The 20,052-nt window shown below is 37.8% G+C and overlaps 1 protein-coding gene across 3 annotated transcripts; it reads left to right on the top strand.

Annotated features, from left to right (window-relative positions):
* The first annotated feature begins 1,681 nt into the window (after positions 1-1,681).
* LOC145978513 (cysteine-rich PDZ-binding protein) lies at positions 1,682-19,823 on the top strand. 3 transcript variants are annotated; one of them, XM_083111142.1, is made up of 3 exons: positions 1,682-1,802; positions 17,775-17,870; positions 19,144-19,823. In XM_083111142.1, the coding sequence occupies exon 3, from the start codon at positions 19,184-19,186 to the stop codon at positions 19,484-19,486; it is 303 nt and encodes a 100-aa protein (XP_082967268.1). In that variant the 5' UTR covers positions 1,682-1,802; positions 17,775-17,870; positions 19,144-19,183; the 3' UTR covers positions 19,487-19,823. The 3 variants fall into 3 exon arrangements, with proteins under 3 accessions (XP_082967268.1, XP_082967269.1, XP_082967270.1); XM_083111143.1 differs by lacking the exon at positions 17,775-17,870 and having other exon boundaries at positions 1,710-1,802; XM_083111144.1 differs by lacking the exon at positions 17,775-17,870 and having other exon boundaries at positions 1,727-1,806.
* The last annotated feature ends 229 nt before the right edge of the window (positions 19,824-20,052 follow it).

The following is a 20,052-nucleotide window of genomic DNA, read 5'->3' as shown; positions in this document are numbered from 1 at the left end:
GAATGTCAATAACAGGAAAAGATTGCAAAATTATGAATGAGTACTAGAAAAAAGTACACGTAACCCCCACCCACATTCGAAAATAAAAGACTATTTGATTTGACTCTAAGCCAGAGATCCTGAATTCGAATCTCGGATTGGCCATTTGTGTTCTTTGTGTGTGTTCCTTCATCTATTTTGTCGTACCAAAGGTGGCGGAAAAGCGAAGTAAAATAAACCAATTTGAGCAATCAATCAATGATTTGATTTCATTTTTGTTACTTAGCGTCGCTTTTTTGTCACATTTGGTTAATTGTGAAGATGATACGATGAAACTGATGAAGGGACGAGCATAGGGAACGCCCATGCCCGGGTCGGGATTCGAACCCGGAACGCCTGGTTTCGTAGCGCGCTGTGATAACCACTCCCACGCGCTTGGTTGATTTGGTGACAGGAAACAAAACACAACACACTTTTTTGTAGTTTCTTCAATGATATTCATTTGACTTTTTGAGTTTGAGATACATTTTTCATTCCAAATTATTTCATTATTCACTGCAACACATAGGACAAGAATGCGCACTCATCACGGGTTCGAATCCTGGCCTGGATTGTTCATATGAGGTCCCTTCACCAATTTCATCATATCATCACTCAATCCTCATTTTCGCGATAACCAAATGTGGCAGAAAAGCGAAGTAAAATAAACCAAACCAACAACAATATGAACACGCGTTCTCTTGCCCAAATAAATACATCCGTATTTATGACTGTTACAGGCCAATATATTAGTGTATTTAAATAAAACACTACTAAAACGAGAGTCAGAGAGAGCCTGAGCACATATTTGTAATTTAATCATTATATATTCCATATTTGAAAAAGAAAAAAAAGAAAGAAAGCATAACATTATTGTCTGCACATAACACGTTCCCATTTTATAAATAATAAAACTACATCCCATATTATACATACACACATATTGTACAACGTGTAAAAGGTTGTGTAAATACAGAGAACATAAGTACTGCAGAAAATTTTACCCTGTGTTCTTTAGAGGATTTACAAAAAAAATATGCGAAACCAATCCCCTATCTGTCCTATAGGAGATAGACTGGGGGACCTGAAAGCCTGGTCTTTCAACCATTGCAGCGGGGGGCGTGGGGGCAAGGGAAGTAGAGGCATGTAGAGGTCGAAATCTTCCTTTTCCTTGGGCCGGCCGTTTCTACCTGGAAACTGGCCTGGCTGAAGAAGAGCGAGCTAGGGTATCCAGCCTGCTTTGCCCGCGGAGAACACCGATGGACGAGAAGTGCGTGGAAAAGAAGGTGTTGCATATGAGCTGTGTTGGCTTTAACAAGACAATAAATATTGTGATTTGAATATAATTCGAGATGTGAGATTGATTGATCTATCTCTGCTAGACTAGCTACTCCTCAGTGCACGTCACTGCATAGCATGATGAAATCACGATAAAACAAAGACAGAGTCTACTGCTACGCGCATCTTTTTTGATGTTCCAGCAGAAAAAGAACGTGGCAGCAGACACTGCCTTTGTTTTTTACAGAGGAGGAATAATATCAACACTAATAGCAACTTTGGCCTAAGACTGTAAAGATGGCGTGGGCCAGAAAAAGGAAGAAGAAGAAGAATTCTTGTGTTTGAATCGATTCTGTGCATCTGTTGTTTTTTTGTTGGTCTGTTGCATCGATAGAGTCTCAAGTACAACGCTTTGAAGTCTGAAGCATAAAAGGATAAGAAGTAAATGGGAAGTAAATTACAAGAACTCAGTAATTTAGTCGTTACGCGATTGTGATTATTGATATGTAGGTATATATCGATAATATAACAAATAAATTATATCTAGTACTGTTGAGATGTTATTAAGAGTAAAATTTACTCAAGTATAAGATAAGATTTATTTCATCCATGAATCACTTATTTGCATGTACATGCAGTGATATCAGATATGTCAGTTTGTTTACAATATCATAAACAATGCAGTATAATAAAACAATTAAATACAATTTATGGTAACAGTGAAATATAGTAAAATTATAATACAATAATACGATGGCAATACAATACATGGTAACTGTGGAATATAATAAAATATCATTGAGTACAACATAATGCAAGGAAACACTGCAATGTAAATGTTACCTTATACCCGTAACCACATCATGTTTGGAGCATGTGATACACATTGAGATGCCTCTATATCATTATAGTATAATGTGGTTTATGTTTTACGATACCTATTTTCTTTTTAATGATTGAATGATTTATTTCGTCCATGAATCACATTGTTTGCATTTACATGCAGTGATATTGATCATGCAGTATCGTAAACCTTGCAATATAATAGTACAATGAAATACAGTTCACATGAAATATAGTAAAATACAGCAGCTGTTATGAAATACTGCGGTAATTATCCGATAAGGCCCGAACACCTCTCACTCGTTTATTTCCTTAATTTTAGCATTGATACTTACCTATTCTGCATTGCGGAAGATTCTTTAAGGTGAAGTTATGCCTTTTTCCATAAAATAGTGTCAACTTTTCGGTAACGATTGTATAAGTCGGAGACGGATTTCTTCAAATTTACAGGAGAAAAGACGAGAAAGTACTTACGGATTTGCGTTCTTGAGGACTTTCTGAAGCCGGGGAAATTGTTTTTTCGAGTCGTACAACTTATTTGGCCTGTAAGTAAGGTATTTTTCGTCATTCATGCATCTCCGTTGTACGATAGCTCGTGCCACCATTACCGTCGACTACGTGAATCAAATGTTCCGTGCGTTCGATCATGTAACCCCCTGTCAGTGTAGCAACCATGCGGGGGTCGGGTACCCTATTCTACACCCTCGAATTTTGAAATAATTTTTTTTTCATTATGAACATTATTTGATCCTATTTGTGAATAAAAAAAAATTGGAGCGTGGAAAGAAGTATTTACGACTGTACAGCCGTTTAAAGATGAAATTTTGTCGTTTGAAATGGTTCGCAATTATTTCCAATTTCTAGATCGTGATACTAACACGACACCAAATTTTAACTATCGATCTCAACCTAACTGACCTAACCTATCCACGCTCCAATGGTTCGTGGGGCTAGCGTCAATGGTTCATGGGGCTAGCGCCAATGGTTCGTGGGGCTAGCGCCAATGGTTCGTGAGGCTAGCGCCAATGGTTCGTGAGGCTAGCGCCAATGGTTCGTGGGGCTAGCGCCAATGGTTCGTGGGGCTAGCGCCAATGGTTCGTGGGGCTAGCGCCAATGGTTCGTGGGGCTAGCGCCAATGGATCGTGGGCCTAGCGCCAATGGTTCGTGGGGCAGCAGACCATCTCCCTGTAAGTCAAGTACAATGTCCCGTATGTCTCGTCGAACAAAGTCCTCTATGTCCTTCATCCGTTGAACGTGTGTCAATCTCATATTTAGTCCTTTTGTCTTAATTCAATGTCACACAAATCAATTCCAATGTCTAAAGTCGCACAAAAAAATTGCAATGTCTCAAATATCCAATCCGCCAATAAATTACATAAATAATATATTGAAATCGCACCCATTGCACAAGTCATTCATAACAAGAAAAAAATGCAAATTATCCCATTGCACAAGTCAAAGATAAGAAGAAAAAGAAAATGTTCAGACGTGCGACTGTGACATGAATCCAAGATGCGCCATGATCAAATCCCTGCAAAACCGTTTCGACGTTACATAAGGAATCTAAATATTGAAAAACGTAAGTTTCCTAGCACGTAGATCTAAAAAAATTACTTTCCGTGCTATTTAGAAATATCGTTTCTTATGAAGAACTAATTTTCGTAACGAGAATATTTGAAATGTGCGAAAAATCGAGGGTGTAGAAAAGGGTACCCGAGCCCCATGCGGTAGTTTTACAAGAAGACGTGTGAGCGTTTTTTTTTTTTCCAATTTAAGGTAAGACTCTAGTTTACGTCCTTTTCCGAAGGAATACGTGTCATATATCGTTGGAAAGCTTATTTTATAAGGAATTCAACAACGTAAATCCCAAAGCGAGAAAACATTTCCTGAAGGAGTAAATCGAGAAAAACCGATGTTGTCCGGATATGCGTAATTGAAGGTACTGAGGAATTTTTTAGATGATGAAGCACATATTTAGGGGTGAAATGAGTGCTAATGGAACCTAACCTAACCTCGTAGTCATACCTCGACCCCGTGAATGGATAGTGGGGCTATCATGAACAGATACCTACTTTCGAGTTCATTATGTCATCACAAACCATTGACGGATAGCCCCATAAACCATTCATTATAGCCCCACAGACCATTTCCTGCAAGGTTAGGTTAGGTAAGCATAGTTAAAAAAAAATTCTCGTAAAAAAAGGCCACATTTGGAAACACTGGCGAGACTGCGTGACTTTCGACGCTCTCGCCATCTGCACGTACATAATGGAAACAACGGCATAATGTTGCAGAAAATGCAAGTTCCTTACATAACAAGTGATTATTTCTTGTTCGGTACTTCTATGGTGAAGTTTTCAGTTTTCGCGAAAGAAAATACCTCCAAGAACTTCGACAATGCTACAGAAACTGATTTCAGTAGGTAGTTTTTCCTGTAAATTTGAAGAAATCCGTTCGGGCGATAAATGGATAATTACCAATACGGCAATGGAAAAGTTACCAGTTTCAGTTTACAATACCATGAGCATTACAACAATAATATACTGTCAATACAGTGCATGATTACAGTGAAATATAATTAAATATGGAGTATAACAATGGAATACAATATATGTATACAGTGAAAAGTAAAAAATAAAATAACGTATACAAGAGAATCAAAAGATAGAAGGAAATTTTATTATTGCATGCTTAAATATTTATCAATTGAGTAAAAACAATGTTTCAGTAAATATTTGTATAGTTCTCTCTTAAGAGCTTTGCAGGTTTCGATTGTTTGCTAAGAGTCTAGTTTACGTCCTTTTCCTAAGGAATATGTGTCATGTATCGTTGGAAAGGTTATTGTATAAGGAATTCAACAAACTAAATCACAAGGCGAGGAGAAAATCGTGAAAAACCGATGTTGTCCGGATATGCGTGATTGAACGTACTGAGGACATTTTTCGATGATGAAGCACATATTTAGAGGTGAAATGAGTGCTAATGGAACCTAACCTAACAGGCCTAACCTAACCTCATAGGCATACCTCATTCCCGTGAATGGTTAGTGACAGCAAGTGTAAAAAGAAAAACTTTCTTACCCTAAGAGATGCCGAAGCGCCAGCTGTCTGCTACCGTAAGAGATGTCTGCTGGCACGGTTTTGATCGATGCACTGAAGTATCACTGGGGATCAACATATTTTACACTATCTAGAAGTTTTTGGAACCTGTTCTTCTTTAACACGCATTCACAACGCGGACACAAAGACGAGCATGCAGTGTTGTTAACTCCCATCGGTTACCACCAAAAGGCAAGAAGGACGTAAACTAGACTCTAGCTGTAAATTACAATGTTATACTATTGTAGCGGTTGAAATTGAATAAGAACTGCTGTTTTTATAACTATGTTACATGTACCCGGTTTGAGATTTGCTTTTCTGTCATTTGACCGCCGTCGTAAAACTTTAGGGCATGAGTTTACAATACCGGACCACTCTCCAATTTCTATAAAATGTCGCCTTCTTACTAATTTCGGTGTCGTGATGACGTATCTGTAGTTCATATTTGGCGGTCACTTGCTAAAATTGTACATTTATGTGTAGAACTTGTAAAATAACCTGGCTAGAGCCTAGTTTACGTCCTTCTTGCCTTTTGGTGGTAACCGATGGGAGTTAACAATACTGCATGCTCGTCTTTGTGTCGGCGTTGTGAATGTGTGTTAAAGAAGAACGGGTTTCAAAAACTTCTAGATAGTGTAAAATACGTTGATCCCCAGTGATAATTCAGTGCTTCGTTCAAAACCGTGCCAGCAGACAGCCGGCATCTCTTACGGTAGCAGACAGCCGGCGCTCCGGCATCTCTTAGGGTAAGACAGTTTTTCTTTTTACACTTTCTGTCACTAACCATTCATGGGAACGAGGTATGCCTACGAGGTTAGGTTAGGCCTGTTAGGTTAGGTTCCATTACCACTCATTTCACCCCTAAATATGTGCTTCATCATCGAAAAATGTCCTCAGTACGTTCAATCACGCATATCCGGACAACATCGGTTTTTCTCGATTTTCTCCTCCAGGAAATTTTTCCTCGCCTTGGGATTTAGTTTGTTGGATTCCTTATACAATAACCTTTCCAACGATATATAACACATATTCCTTAGGAAAAGGACGTAAACTAGACTCTTACCGATTGTTTTTATGTGGTTTGGTAGGTTGTTATACATGAGAATTCTTGTGTACCTAGGTCCTTTTTCGTATAATATTGTATTGTGTACAGGTATTAGTAAATTAGTTTTTCTTGTATGTACGCATTGCTTGCATTATAGAATTATTTTCCTGTAGTTTACGGTTATTACAAGCATAAGAAAACAGTTTTTCTTTGTGACGTTTCAGGAGAACACACGCTCCTTTCATCAGACATTTATTTTCATTTTGATTAAAGATACAGTTATAACAATGGTTAGTAATTTTTTAAACAAAAATAATCTGTTATATAATGGATGTTGTCAATGTTACATTGTTGTAATATAGCAACTTAACTGTGAAAAAAGCAGTCTGTTTTATTTTTATTTCAGATTTAAAAAAAATAAATAAATAAATAAATTATGAATCCAAAATATCATCAGGTAATTCACAAATGGAGTAAACCACCATCTTTAAAATTTAATGTAACAGAAAACATCAAGAGACTTTGTGAAATCAATGATGAATTTGAATTACCTGATGATATTTTGGATTCATAATTTATTTATTTATTTATTTTTTTTAAATCTGAAATAAAAATAAAACAGACTGCTTTTTTCACAGTTAAGTTGCTATATTACAACAATGTAACATTGACAACATCCATTATATAACAGATTCTTTTTGTTTAAAAAATTACTAACCATTGTTATAACTGTATCTTTAATCAAAATGAAAATAAATGTCTGATGAAAGGAGCGTGTGTTCTCCTGAAACGTCACAAAGAAAAACTGTTTTCTTATGCTTGTAATAACCGTAAACTACAGGAAAATAATTAGTAAATTAGTTTTATTTCTTGTGTTATAATTGTGTATGTCATGGTGGCACCTAAATAATTCATGGAAGTTTGCTTTTACATAATAGAACAGGTGGAAAATGTACAAGCATGCGGGTGGCAGAACACCTAGATCCCTGAACAGCTTCCTTCATGGTTCCTTTGCAGCTCGGTCTTCCTACTCTTGTATGCATTACCCCAGAATATAATTCCATATGTTACCAAGGATTGAAATAAGCTAAAATAAATTATTTTCATTGTCTCCAAATTTGTGGTAGCCTTTATTACTTTGACAGCATAGATTCTTTTGCTCAGTTTGCCTGCCAAATAGTTGGTTTGTGATTCCCAATTCAGATTTTCACTGATCCACAGCCCTAAAAATTGAACAGATTTTTCATAGTTAACCATGTTTTGTATTTTGATGAAAGGGTTACCTTGTGATTTCCTTCTTGCGCGTGGTGAAAATTTACTGCTATAGTTTTATTAACATTCAGTTTTAGTTTGTTTGTTGAAAACCACTTACCGAGATCCTCTATTGTGTGACTAATATCGGAAAGAAGTTCACTGTTTGAGCCAGTCATCACCACACTTGTATCGTCAGCGTATAAGACAGATCTCGCGGAGCTTAGGTTTATTGGTAAGTCATTTATGTATAACACAAACAGTATTGGTCCCAGTATAGATCCCTGGGGAAATCCACATGTTATTTTACATTGTTCTGAGACATATGTTTTTGTGTACCTGGTTTTTTCATCTACCTGCTTGATTTCTATGACTTGGGTGGGGTTTTGTAAGTACGATTGAAACCAATCATTTGCTTTGTCTCTTATTCCATACTGATTTAGCTTCTTTAGTAGCAGACTATGAGGCACTAAGTCAAAAGCTTTAGTCAAATCAAGAAACAGCCCTATACATTGGTCCCTATTGTCTAACAGATCCAGGGATGGCGGCACGGGTGGGCAAGCACCCACCCAAAAATTCCTATGCCCACCCGATTGCCCACCCTATCAAATTCAATAAGTACATATACTTGGATATATATGAATGATTCAATAAATAAGTGTATTCTGGTGTTCATAACATGTACATTTTACTTGTGAATATTATCTATGCTAGAAATGTTCACATATCATCTTATATAAAGCCAATTTTCTCATTAGAAAGTGAAAGTAATTACTAGAGCTATTGAAACAAAAACTGTGATCAAATGAATACTTCCATGATTAAAAGCAGCTAGTAGGCTTTGGAGGCTCAAAATTTTGCAGGGTATGATCAAGATTGGATCAGAATTTAGGGTAAACTTGAGGACTGTAGCTCCGGGCCTTCACTGGGAAAGACTGCTTTGAAAAGTACCACATAATAAAAACAAATCAGGTACTTTGGATGTGGTAAAAAATATAATAACAAACCACACCATGTAACTTGGCAAGAAGTTATAACTGAAAGTGTGTAGAGGGGATTGGAGTGAGGCCTTGGTGCTGTAAGCTCCAGGCCTCCACATACGTATATAAATCCCAGCCTGGGTATGGTTAAAATAATCTCCAAATAAACAAATAAAAACATCATCTTAGAGTTAATTCTCCAGCAACACAATAAATTATTTCGACTTTTTAAATAATATTATTATTAGAATAATTTAATCAAGAAGACTTAGATGGACAGGCCACGTGACACGAATGGCAGAGAAAAGAAAGTTTACAGGATTCTTGTTGGGAAACCTGATGGTAAGAGACCAGTAGGAAGGCCAAGACGAAGATGGAGGGATAACATTGAGATGGACATAAAATAAATTGGTAAGGATAGGAAAGATTGGATTGATCTTGCCCCGGATAGAAACAGATGGAAGGCTTGTGTTTCTGCAGCCATAAACCTTCGGGTTGCTAGAGAGTATAGTATAGTTTCAATTAGCTCTGCATTGAAATTCCAGAAGTGTACTTCTTTTTTATTTCATTGCAATTTTTATATACCTGTCATCTTCAAATATCAATATGGTATGCGAAATATCAACTTTATATTCGTTCTACTAATAAGAACGAATCACAATAATCACTACAATACCGAAGTGAATACATTTTAATAAACCACTTATGTATGGAAAAAGCTACAGAATTATTCAATTGCTAATGACTGGCTTATCATATTTATCCTCTTTCGACACACAAAGTTTGCCACACGAATCAGCCGAAAATGTCGACAGAATCTGCAGATGCAGCTGAAGTAAAGAAATAAAGTTATGTCACGAAGTATCCAGAAGACGATTTTGTTAGTTTGTTTTTAAGTCCACTTCTATGCTCAGATGGGCTAATCGGGACTAAAGCTACAGTTTAACGTGTAGTCCAAACCAGTGTGCATTGTGCTTCCACCAGACGAGGGGAAGTTCAACACATGACGTCTTCATTATAATGCGACAGCGTTATCCCATTGGGAAAAAAATATACAGAAAGAACTCACACCAAACGTGTCATTTTGTCACTACAGAAGATGCGTCCATTTTAAGAGGGTGATTGCCTGAGACAAATTGAGACTTTCGGAAAATAACGTCATTGTTCATGGAATTAGCTGCCTTGATCCACTAATGAAACGCTGTGCAATTGAAACTACCACCTCAACTTTCTAAGAGGTACGAGCTAATGAAACTCCATTTTTGGAAAAGTAAGTCATGGTTGATTTGTTTTATTTTAAGTCATTTCAATTGTGATTAGATGAAAGTAACGAAGGGGCGAAAACAAATACATTCTGACACTCAAAATACAAACCCTCATAAATTATTACTTTGACAGTGGTTCCAGGCTCCAGGGACTCGTTGCCCTAAAAGAATTAAGTTTCCAGGGTATGCTGCACAGGTTGACATTCTAGTGTATTCGAAATGGTCATACAACCCAAGTCATCTATAAAAAATAGATGAATTATTGCTGTTATGGTGATCAACTTCGATGAATTCCTTGTGTCCTCAATCATTTTGTTACCTCAAAAAAGTTCATGCAACCATACGTGTGTTGTGTTGCTTCTCCCGCATTAGATACATGAGAGTTCAGAAAACGAATAGCAACTTAGCTAATAATATCTTTAATTCTGAAGAGATTTTTCAATCTCACTTGTTTATTACATATGTGTGATATTTTGTCAAAATAGCCTTTCATTAGACTAGGAATACTTCATGGACAATGAACAAAGAATTGGTTTTCCATGTGGGTTTTAAATCATTCCTAATAAGACGTTCATTTTAATCCAAACATTCAGTGGCGGCGATTAGGAGGAGCGGGAAGTGGGGGATGAAGTTCCCCCGCCACTTTTTGCCCCCGCACTATGGCCTCTTTATGCTAAGCCTTTTCTACCAAGAAAAGGTATATTGTCCTTGCCCCTCAAATGTTGGCACCCAATCGCTGCTACTACAAACATTCAGATAGATTTGTCAGTTGTGCAAACCTTGTAAGCTAAGAAAAGTGATCCCCAAAGGAGTAATAAAACTATTTTAGTCAAAAACTCATACAATGAAAATACTATGCTCAGGAACATGTCTTCAATTACGAGAAACTTCACGATTGTCTGCCATCGCACTTTCTGTCACTGTCGCTCCGGCTTCTGTGGCGGAGTGGTTAGCACTAGGGATGGCCAGATCCGGATCCTAAAATTTTTCGGATCCGGAATTTTCAGATCCAGATCCAGAATTTTCAGATCCAGATCCAAAACTTTGCGATCCGGATCCGGTACTTTTGGATCCGAATCCGTTTTGCCATCCCACATGCGCTTCTTTAATATACATACATACACACAAATATATAGTGTGTGTGTGCGCGTGCGCGATTTGTAATTAATTAATACACTTACAAGGAAGGTCTAAGTCTCCCCCTCCGATTTCCATGAAACTTGGCAGGTGTATAGAGGCCCCCCCCTCAAATGTCAAGATGAGGAGAAATTGAAGTGGGGATCTGACCCTGAAACCACGTAAATATGGCATAGGAAGAAACAGGGGGCATAGGGCCTCTCTATACACCTGTCAAATTCCATGGGAATCGGAGGGGGACACAGGGGTCAGATGATCCCCACATCAATTTGTCCTCATCTTGACATTTGAAGCGGGTTTTGCCCCCTAAAACAGTTTTTTAGCCGAAACAAAAAAACACGTATTTCTTCCTTTGGGCCCCTCTATACACCTACCACGTTTCATGGAAATCGGAGGGGAACACAGGGGTAAGATCCCCACTTCAATTTGTCCTCATCTTGACATTTGAGGGGAGGTTGCCACCTAGAACAGATTTTTAGCCGAAACAAAAAAACACGTATTTCTTCATTTGGGCCCGTTTATACACACACCTGCCAAGTATCATGGAAATCGGAGGGGGACACAGGGGTCAGATCCTCACTTCAATTTGTCCTCATCTTGACATTTGAGAGGGTTTTCCCCCTAAAACAGTTTTTTAGTTGAAACAAAAAAACACGCATTTCTTCCTTTGGGCCCCAGTATACGCCTGCCAAGTTTCATGGAAATCGGAGGGGGACACTTAGATAACCTCCCTTGTTAGTCTTACACTTTGTAATTATATTACATTGCATATATTATAATGTTTTATTTTAATTTGTAAAACTGTAACTGTAGAAGAATTGTATAATTTTGTATAACATTTCTATCTTGTTATATGTGTTAAAGGTGTCATCCTGGAATGGAATGTCTCACATTTATGTGTGTTTTCATTTCCAATACATTCGAATGAATACATATTCGTTTCAATGGCATTTACAAAATCACCTCTGACATTTTATGTTAAACAAGTAAGATTATTTTTATGCACGAGTGTGTTACCCGATGCGTAGCAAAGTATTTTAGGAACAACACTTTTTTAACACTTGAAAAAAATTCTTGTAGGACTAACTAATGAAAAATGTCTTTGTAATCGAAGATCATAATACCTTTTAAGGTGTGGTAATATTATAATGGGATTGAGATACGAAACACTCGGATCCGGATCCAGATCCGAAACTTTCGGATCCGAATCCGTTTGGCCATCCCTAGTTAGCACATCGCGCTACGACGTGGTCCTGGGTTCGAATCTCGGCCTGGGCATGGATGTTTGTGAGTGAGCGTTCATTCATCAATTTCATCATGTCATCACTCATCCCCATGTTCGCAAATTAGCCAAAAGTGGCACAAAAAGCGAAGTAAAATAAAGCAAATAAATCAGCCAATCAAATCAATCTACCACTGTCGCCGAATACATAAAATCAAGTATGTGCCTTGTATTTGCAACACAAGCATAAACCTAATTCACATTTATTTCACTGTATTAACATGCATGAAATAATGTGGTTAGAATGTATGGCTGCACATGCTAAACACTTCCTTGAAATAATTGTGTACATCAGAGACAAAGCGAAAGGAAATGGAACAAGATGGGAGGATAGATTAGAAGAGGAAAACAGGATAAGGAAAAGGAAAAGATGTAAGAGGAGAATCGGGAGTGTAAGAGAGAGGGTGATACATACGACTTACATATACTATATATGGTCTTACATTTATACTGCCCACCCTAATCTATCAATATGGCGCTTCTGCCCACCCAGTCGAAAATTGCTGGCACCGTCCCTGAACAGATCCGTCACATATTTTTGGTATTCAAATACAGTTGATACCGTTGATTTCTCTCTACAAAATCCGTGTTGATGATAATTGTTTTTGTTCAAAAATAGTGTGATTTGATTATACATGACAGTTTCAAGAATTTTTGAGAATGGTGAGAGTAATGAAACTGGTCTGTAATTTTCCATGCTTTGTTTATCACCCTTCTTATATATGGGTTTTTATCCATTTTTCGTATGCCGAAGTCACACCATATGGGATCGATGTAAATCAAATTGTAATACACCCTCTGGAAAAAAAATCCTCGACACATCCTAAAATTTTTCACAAAGGCTCAATTTATGGTCACTTTTGCTCTAAATATACGTTTACACCCACATGAACTTCAAACCCCCTTAAATGAACAATTCTGGATAAATCCCTGGTGATACATATTTGGGATTGACACATGAGAACCAAGTTTTTTTTGTTATTGGTAGAAATTTCTGGGCCTTTAATCAATTCTACCCCTATTTTTTTTTAATCTATAGATTTTGATGTTTTATGTGACATAAAATCATGCAGTCTGGTCAATGTAAATCAAAAACATATCTTGGACTATTTTCACCATTTTTTTTATTCTTAAAAATCACTCATACACATACACACACACACACCAAAAACGAGTATGGCTGGTACTTAAAATGAACTTCAATTCAACATGCCTTTCTTTCAGTGACAAAATGTACATGCTCATTAAAAAAAGTGGTACCAGTTAGATATACTGAAAACACATTTAACTCATTTATTTCCAAATTATTTACATTTGTACTTACCTTATATGCATAGAGGAACGTTTTTCAACTTGGAATTATGTTTTTTTCACTGAAAAAAGCGTAATTTTTCACATTACAAGTATTTATTGGTTGTTGCTAATTCACTTTCGTTACACACAATATGGCGAGCAAATCTTGACTCATGTTGTCTATCGTCAGCTGATATGCAGTGTTTCCAAACTTATGAACCGAAAAGTGCCGCACAAACTACAGAGGTTGTTTCTGATCTATGGTGACGATTTCAAACTGCTCCTACCTTAAGAGACACCATGTCACCACCATCGAGAGTGCTCTATTTGGTGGCCCTGCATCTTGGCAATTTCACGACAGTGAAGTTTCCACTATAGGAGACTGGCACAAAGTGTAGTCATGTCCAGCCTCAACCACTCCTCCTGACAGGCTTTCCATAGCCCTTCAATGATACGGGGTCTTCTCTGAGACAATGCTCTTTTCAGTTGGCTGAAGGCGCAAAAGTCCATCGGTGAGGCATCAGATGACTTCACTGGAATGTCTGTGAAAGGAATGACGCGAATTCCAGTTTCTTCTGCCATTTGTTGGAGGAAGAGGTGGGTTGAGCGAGATGTGTGACTTGACGCCTTGTCTTGATGCACCCACACACGATTGTGATCCCTCCCGTAGAGATGGGGAATGTCATGGCGATAAACTGGTGCCAGGACGTTAGCCTGATAATAATCGGAATTAACCTTCGTATTTTTGGCAACACAATATATGGTCAGCTTGCCATTGTACGAGTATCCAGCAATGATCATGAAACCTGTGCCAAAACTTTCCCTACATTCAGTGAACCATCTTTGAAAGTCCCTCGAACCTGTCGATCGATAAAAAATTGCACGTGGCTTGTGACAGTCATTAAGATAAGCATATGCCTCGTCCAATGTAACAATGAACTTCCACTTTTCACCTGACAGGTGCTGCTCATAAAGCTTTCGACAGTTGGTTCCTGGATGTGTTTTGGCAAGAGCTTATGAACACGCCCCTTGCGTCACTTTTCGAAACCCAAATCGTGGTCAATGATGGTGTGCACTCTTCAGTGATGTTTGTAGCCGGTTCGCGATACTTCTCTGTGTGGCTGGATTCTCCCTGGTGACCAGCACCCTGACATCCTGAATTGTAGCTGGTGTGCGGCTAGTGGCAGGCCGGGAGTTGGTCTGTTTCTGCCCCACAGAAATCATCCCACGCCTCGTCTTACCTGCCCTTTTTAACACCTGTGATATGCCATTTCTGGACACAGTGAATCCACTCTCCTTGCACTGTTTTATAATGGCACTATAACTGTAGTTTACGTCAGAAAGTGCAGTTATGTAACCCTCCCAATATACACTGATTTTCGGCAGAATTCTTCCCGATACGCAATGATCACACCTATCATGCGCAGTCAACGGTCTAATGTGTCCACATGACTGGCAGCTTCGTTCTCTTCAAGCTTGGTGGTGCTGCAAAAGGTGTGCAATTTCGTCACCATAGATCGGAAACAACCTCTGTAATCACAAAAGGTATATAAGCGAAAATTGATCCACAAACCATTCACGGAAGGTTAGGTTAGGCAAACATAGAAAATTAACTTGGGGGGGGGGGGGGAAATGCTCACATGTCATCTTATAAAACTACCTCGTGGTTGCTACACTAACACTTATTAACTGAAAAATGATGGTTTTTAGGCTAAAATTGATCCACAAACAATTCATGGAAGGTTAGGTTCAGTTAGGTTAGGCAAACATAGAAAAATTGAAAAAAAAAAAAAACCTGCTCACACGTCATCTGGTAAAACTACCACGTGGTTGCTGCACTGACGGTGTTACATACGAACGCACGGAACATTTGATTCACATAGTCAACGGGAATGGTGGCACGAGCTATCGTGCAACGGAGATACATTAACATATCTTGGAGACATACTGATCACTGTGTGCTTTCTGGAGGATGACTTTTTCCCTCTTGTATTCTCCTATATAATTATTTGCAAGCAGCTATTCGTCTACTGCAGTCGTACATGGGAACTGCAGCTTCCATCTACTTCACATACATGGGATACTTTTGTTGTTAGGGTAGGTGGACCAGTTGAGTTGGTGTTTTTAAGTCCACTTTATGCACTGTAAGGCTAATCGGGACTGGACCTACAGTATAATGTGGGATCGGAACCACTATGCGCCTCCACCGGGAATCGAACTTAGCATTAAAATAATATCCCTAACTGCTTCCAAATGCAGTATCTTAAATTTTCATGTATAATAATATACTCTGCTATAACTTTCTTTGTCAGGTTGGATGGTAGATGCTGAACCTTGCCCAAGAATGAAGACTATTGAATTGAATCTGATCTCAAGGGAGACGTCGACCCACTGTACCCCCTCGAGAATTATGTCGATTTTTTTTAATTGACAGATTTCAACGTTTTATGTAATATAAGGTTCCAGCGTTAGGAAACCACAAACAACGGAGATATTTGATCGCAAAGTATGACCCGCGTAAGCACAAGAAACTCCTATTCCAGAACACTTTCACTCATTTTTCCAGTGAAAAATTCCCAAACAGCAGGAAAACTAACACTCCTGGTGTAACAAAAACGTGAAATCACTATTGGTACCAAATATGGCCCTCCTAACCTAACAACCATATCCAATATGAACGAGAATACATAATTTTTGAAAGTGCTAAGAAAACAACGTGAAATCACTATTGTGACGAAACCTGGCCCTCCTAACCTAACAACTATTTCCAATGCAAACAAAAATATATAATTTTAGAAAGTACTAACCTTAAAACAATGCACTTTCTGCTATGTGGTTGCAGGGGCGAAATGTGTCAATTGGCAGACGAATCACACATTTTCATTAATAGCACTTACCACACTAAAAATGCATGCCTACCTTCCAAAGAAAACCCGGGGCAGTACCATGTCACATGACGGTCTCACTTATTGCACAACACTTTACCAACCAACCTTGTGTTCTGACGTCACGGGGCCTACGTTGTTAGGTTAGGCTAGCTAGGTTTAGTACACTCAGCCTAAATAATAATTTTTCATTGTATTTATGCAAATGCTACCTAACCTCGTAGGCATTCCTCGTCTACCGAAACATCGTCTGCAGTAAATCTTGTGCTCCCTGACGTAACACCAGGATTGCCAACCTTCAATCTCTGATATTTCCAACACGGCTCCAAGTTACAAAACACAAACAATGTAACAACATGTTCCTTCATATCACATGCAGATGGCAATAATCAAAATTACGTCATAAATAGTCCCATCAAAAAACTCTCATTACTCCACTATAATACATCTCCTAAAGCTAAAAACAACATAAATCGTTCGTATAGAACATAACTTCATAAATGACACAAAAATCATCACTTTATCACGGGGGTACGGAGGGTCGATAATACCATCTCAAGCACAAAAGCCTCTTCACATCAAAATCTGCCGAAACTCCATGTCTGAGATCACTATAAAGCAAAAACATCATTTTACAGCAAAGCATGGTTTGGTCGTGCAAGCTGCTTTTCAAATCATAATTTCTCCATTAAACAATACTTTCTGGAGATTTTAACTGTGCTCATTAGTTTCTACAAGCTTTGAAGATAATTCTACAATCTTTTCCAGTATTCTAAATCACTTCCTAATAGTCTTTAAACATTTATGAAAATCATCAAATATTCGGAACTGTTACCAGAAAACTTAATTGAAATGTATAGATGTTCCATGAAACCTACACTTTCTTTCAAATCTGGGAAAATTCTGCTTAGATAGTTCAGTCCAAATTGCGAGTGCGGCCCATATTGGGAATTTCCTTGATAACTGAAGTATACTTTACCTTTCTACATGAAAAGGCATTGTATATTCGTAAATTTTTCCATTTTATCTTCCATTGTGGAATTTGTTATTTAATGGAATGTAACTATTAGTACAATATTACATGCTACCAAAAATTGACAGTAGTAAATACTAATTCAAGAAAAAAATAAACCTTCTGATACTGACTGCAACGTGTTACGATAGCTCAAATTCAGTATTTTTATCTTCCGTCCTGATCATGTTTTAGGCTCCTGAATAGCCAAATTATTAACGTTCTTGTCTTTGGTCCGGTCATGAAAGCCAGAAAACGGCAGTGATGGATGGGATTTGATGTGTTACAGTAACTTAACTGTACATGAAATTCTTATTATAGTTTAGTTATTTTAGCTTCCCACTATCATAATATTGTTAATATTTAATAAGTGGATGTTTGTTGCAGATGTTATAATAGTCAGGTTATCTTCCACACAACTGTGATTGAAGTTTTGGGAGAGATGTGCTGAGTGCCCCTTCACACCATCAGCTTTTGACCTGGGTAAGATTTTAGTTATAACCGAGTCAGGGAAAACCTACAAATGGGGGTTAATGACACCCCCTATCTGGTTGGATGATCTCACACCTCTGCTGAGGCATGTTGGAGTTGAGGCTGGCAGTTGGTAGGTAGGCCTTGGCCCTAAAGGGCTATTGTGCCATGGGTTATTTAAAAACTAGAGGTTGCAAGGCGTGAAACATTTTTTTTAAAAAATAAATATTCTTCTCGATCAGTTTCTGTGCATACTAGTTCTACAATGCACAAAATTACAATAAAGCACCTAAATTGTGAAAATGGCAAGTGACCTAAACAATGTTTTTTGTTTTTTTAGTTCTTATGGACCAGAATATATTTTTTAAATTCTGCTTTCAAAGCAGTGTTTGTCATTTTCCAACATAATTCCTTATGTTAAAATAAAATTATACATCCAATACATTATAACCTGCGGCGCAAGTTGTTACAATTACCCCTGGAGACTTGAACCTGCATGCGTCCCATAGCATGATCCCTTAGACCGCACCGTGCAGGTGCAGGACATGTTCAATTCATTACAGTACAATATATCCAGCATTTAGTTCCCTATATATTTAAGGGAAAATGGTTGCCAGTCTCAACAAGAGGACACACACAACTATCATGCTGCCAACTGCAGTGTGCTTTGCTTGAGTCCCATTTGGTGGCTACATATATCATGAGATTCAAAACAATGAGTTCTCAGCTTCAATACAAAGGATCATGTTATGATGACTGTACTCTTCAGAGCAATAGTTTATGACAGGAAATGGGGTCACAAGTAAATAAATGGTGCGGCTGTTTCTTGCGGTGAATTTTTAGTGATATGTAACACACTTGCCAACAATGTGGACACACAGTTGTGCATAAAAATAAATTCAACCATGTTAGGACAGACATTGTCTTTTCACATGCAACATGTTTACACAGAGTAAGTATGTGTATTTGATTGTTGCCATGTCTTGAGGCGGTTTCCTTTTTCTGTAGTAGGTATGCAGATTACAAATGGTGGTCTATTGTTAAGATAGGTTTTTCTTCTTTCAAGCCTTCTATTTGAACATGATTACACTTGCACAAGAAATTAACGAATAGGTAAACAATTCAGTAACATTATATTTTGGAACTGTGAAGTTGTGTGTGGTGGTATGTGTCACACATCCTAATGGAAACTTGTTTCAAAATTTTTTGTTATGCAGGCAGAATTATATTTAGTTTGGTTTTATCTCTTGTAATGTATAGTAATTGCTTTACATTTCTTTTCCAGCCCTTCATGAATTAGTGGATCTTTGATGTAGGCAGACAAAATGGTGTGTGATAAGTGTGAGAAGAAACTTGGACGTGTTATCACTCCCGATCCATGGAAGTCAGGTGCACGAAACACTGTGGAGAGTGGTGGAAGGAAGGTTGGTGAAAACAAAGCATTAACAGGCAAAAAGGCGAGGTTTAATCCTTACACTGCAAAGTTTGAGATGTGTCGCATTTGTCGTCAAAAAGTGCATCAGGTGGGTTCACATTATTGCCAAGCATGTGCATACAAGAAGGGCATATGTGCCATGTGTGGGAAAAAACTCTTGGACACCAAGAATTACAAACAGTCATCAGCATGAGGGTAAATGCAGGAGTCAAGTAATTATTTTTCATATGCAAGTAACTTTGATATTGGCATAAATGCAGATTCAAGAACCAAGGTGGTAATTGTTTGGAGTTTGAAATCTTAAGAAAAATGCCATGAAATGCATAAAGTGTAGTGATTTTTTTCTTGGATTTAGCAGTTTGAATAAATTATGTACATTCTTCACAATGGAGTCAGAGGTATCATTAGTATTACATAATTGTTGCGTGATGTAAGCGGAATTTTCCTTTTAATATAGAAGTACAAGAAAGTAAGAGTTCGTGTAATTGTAATATTGTCCTGTTAGATCCAACTATAAATGTTAAACTTCCTGTGTGTTTACTTTTTATAATACATTGCAACATGTTTACACATATGGTGATGCTGTCTTTGTCAGGTTAACACAATTTGTTACTCGTGACTGTCCGAAAATAGAAAAAAAAGTACATGGCACTGTACTGTTTTCAATGCCACTTACCCCGACTTAGTTCTGCTGATAGGCCTCTCCAATAATGTGGATAACACTGTTGCCTTCTAATCAAAGGCATTGATTTCCAGTTG

Source organism: Lepisma saccharinum, chromosome 25 (assembly GCF_977018435.1).
Source record: "Lepisma saccharinum chromosome 25, izLepSacc3.1, whole genome shotgun sequence".
NCBI lineage: Eukaryota > Metazoa > Arthropoda > Insecta > Zygentoma > Lepismatidae > Lepisma > Lepisma saccharinum.
This window is presented reverse-complemented; position numbering and strand designations above follow the sequence as displayed.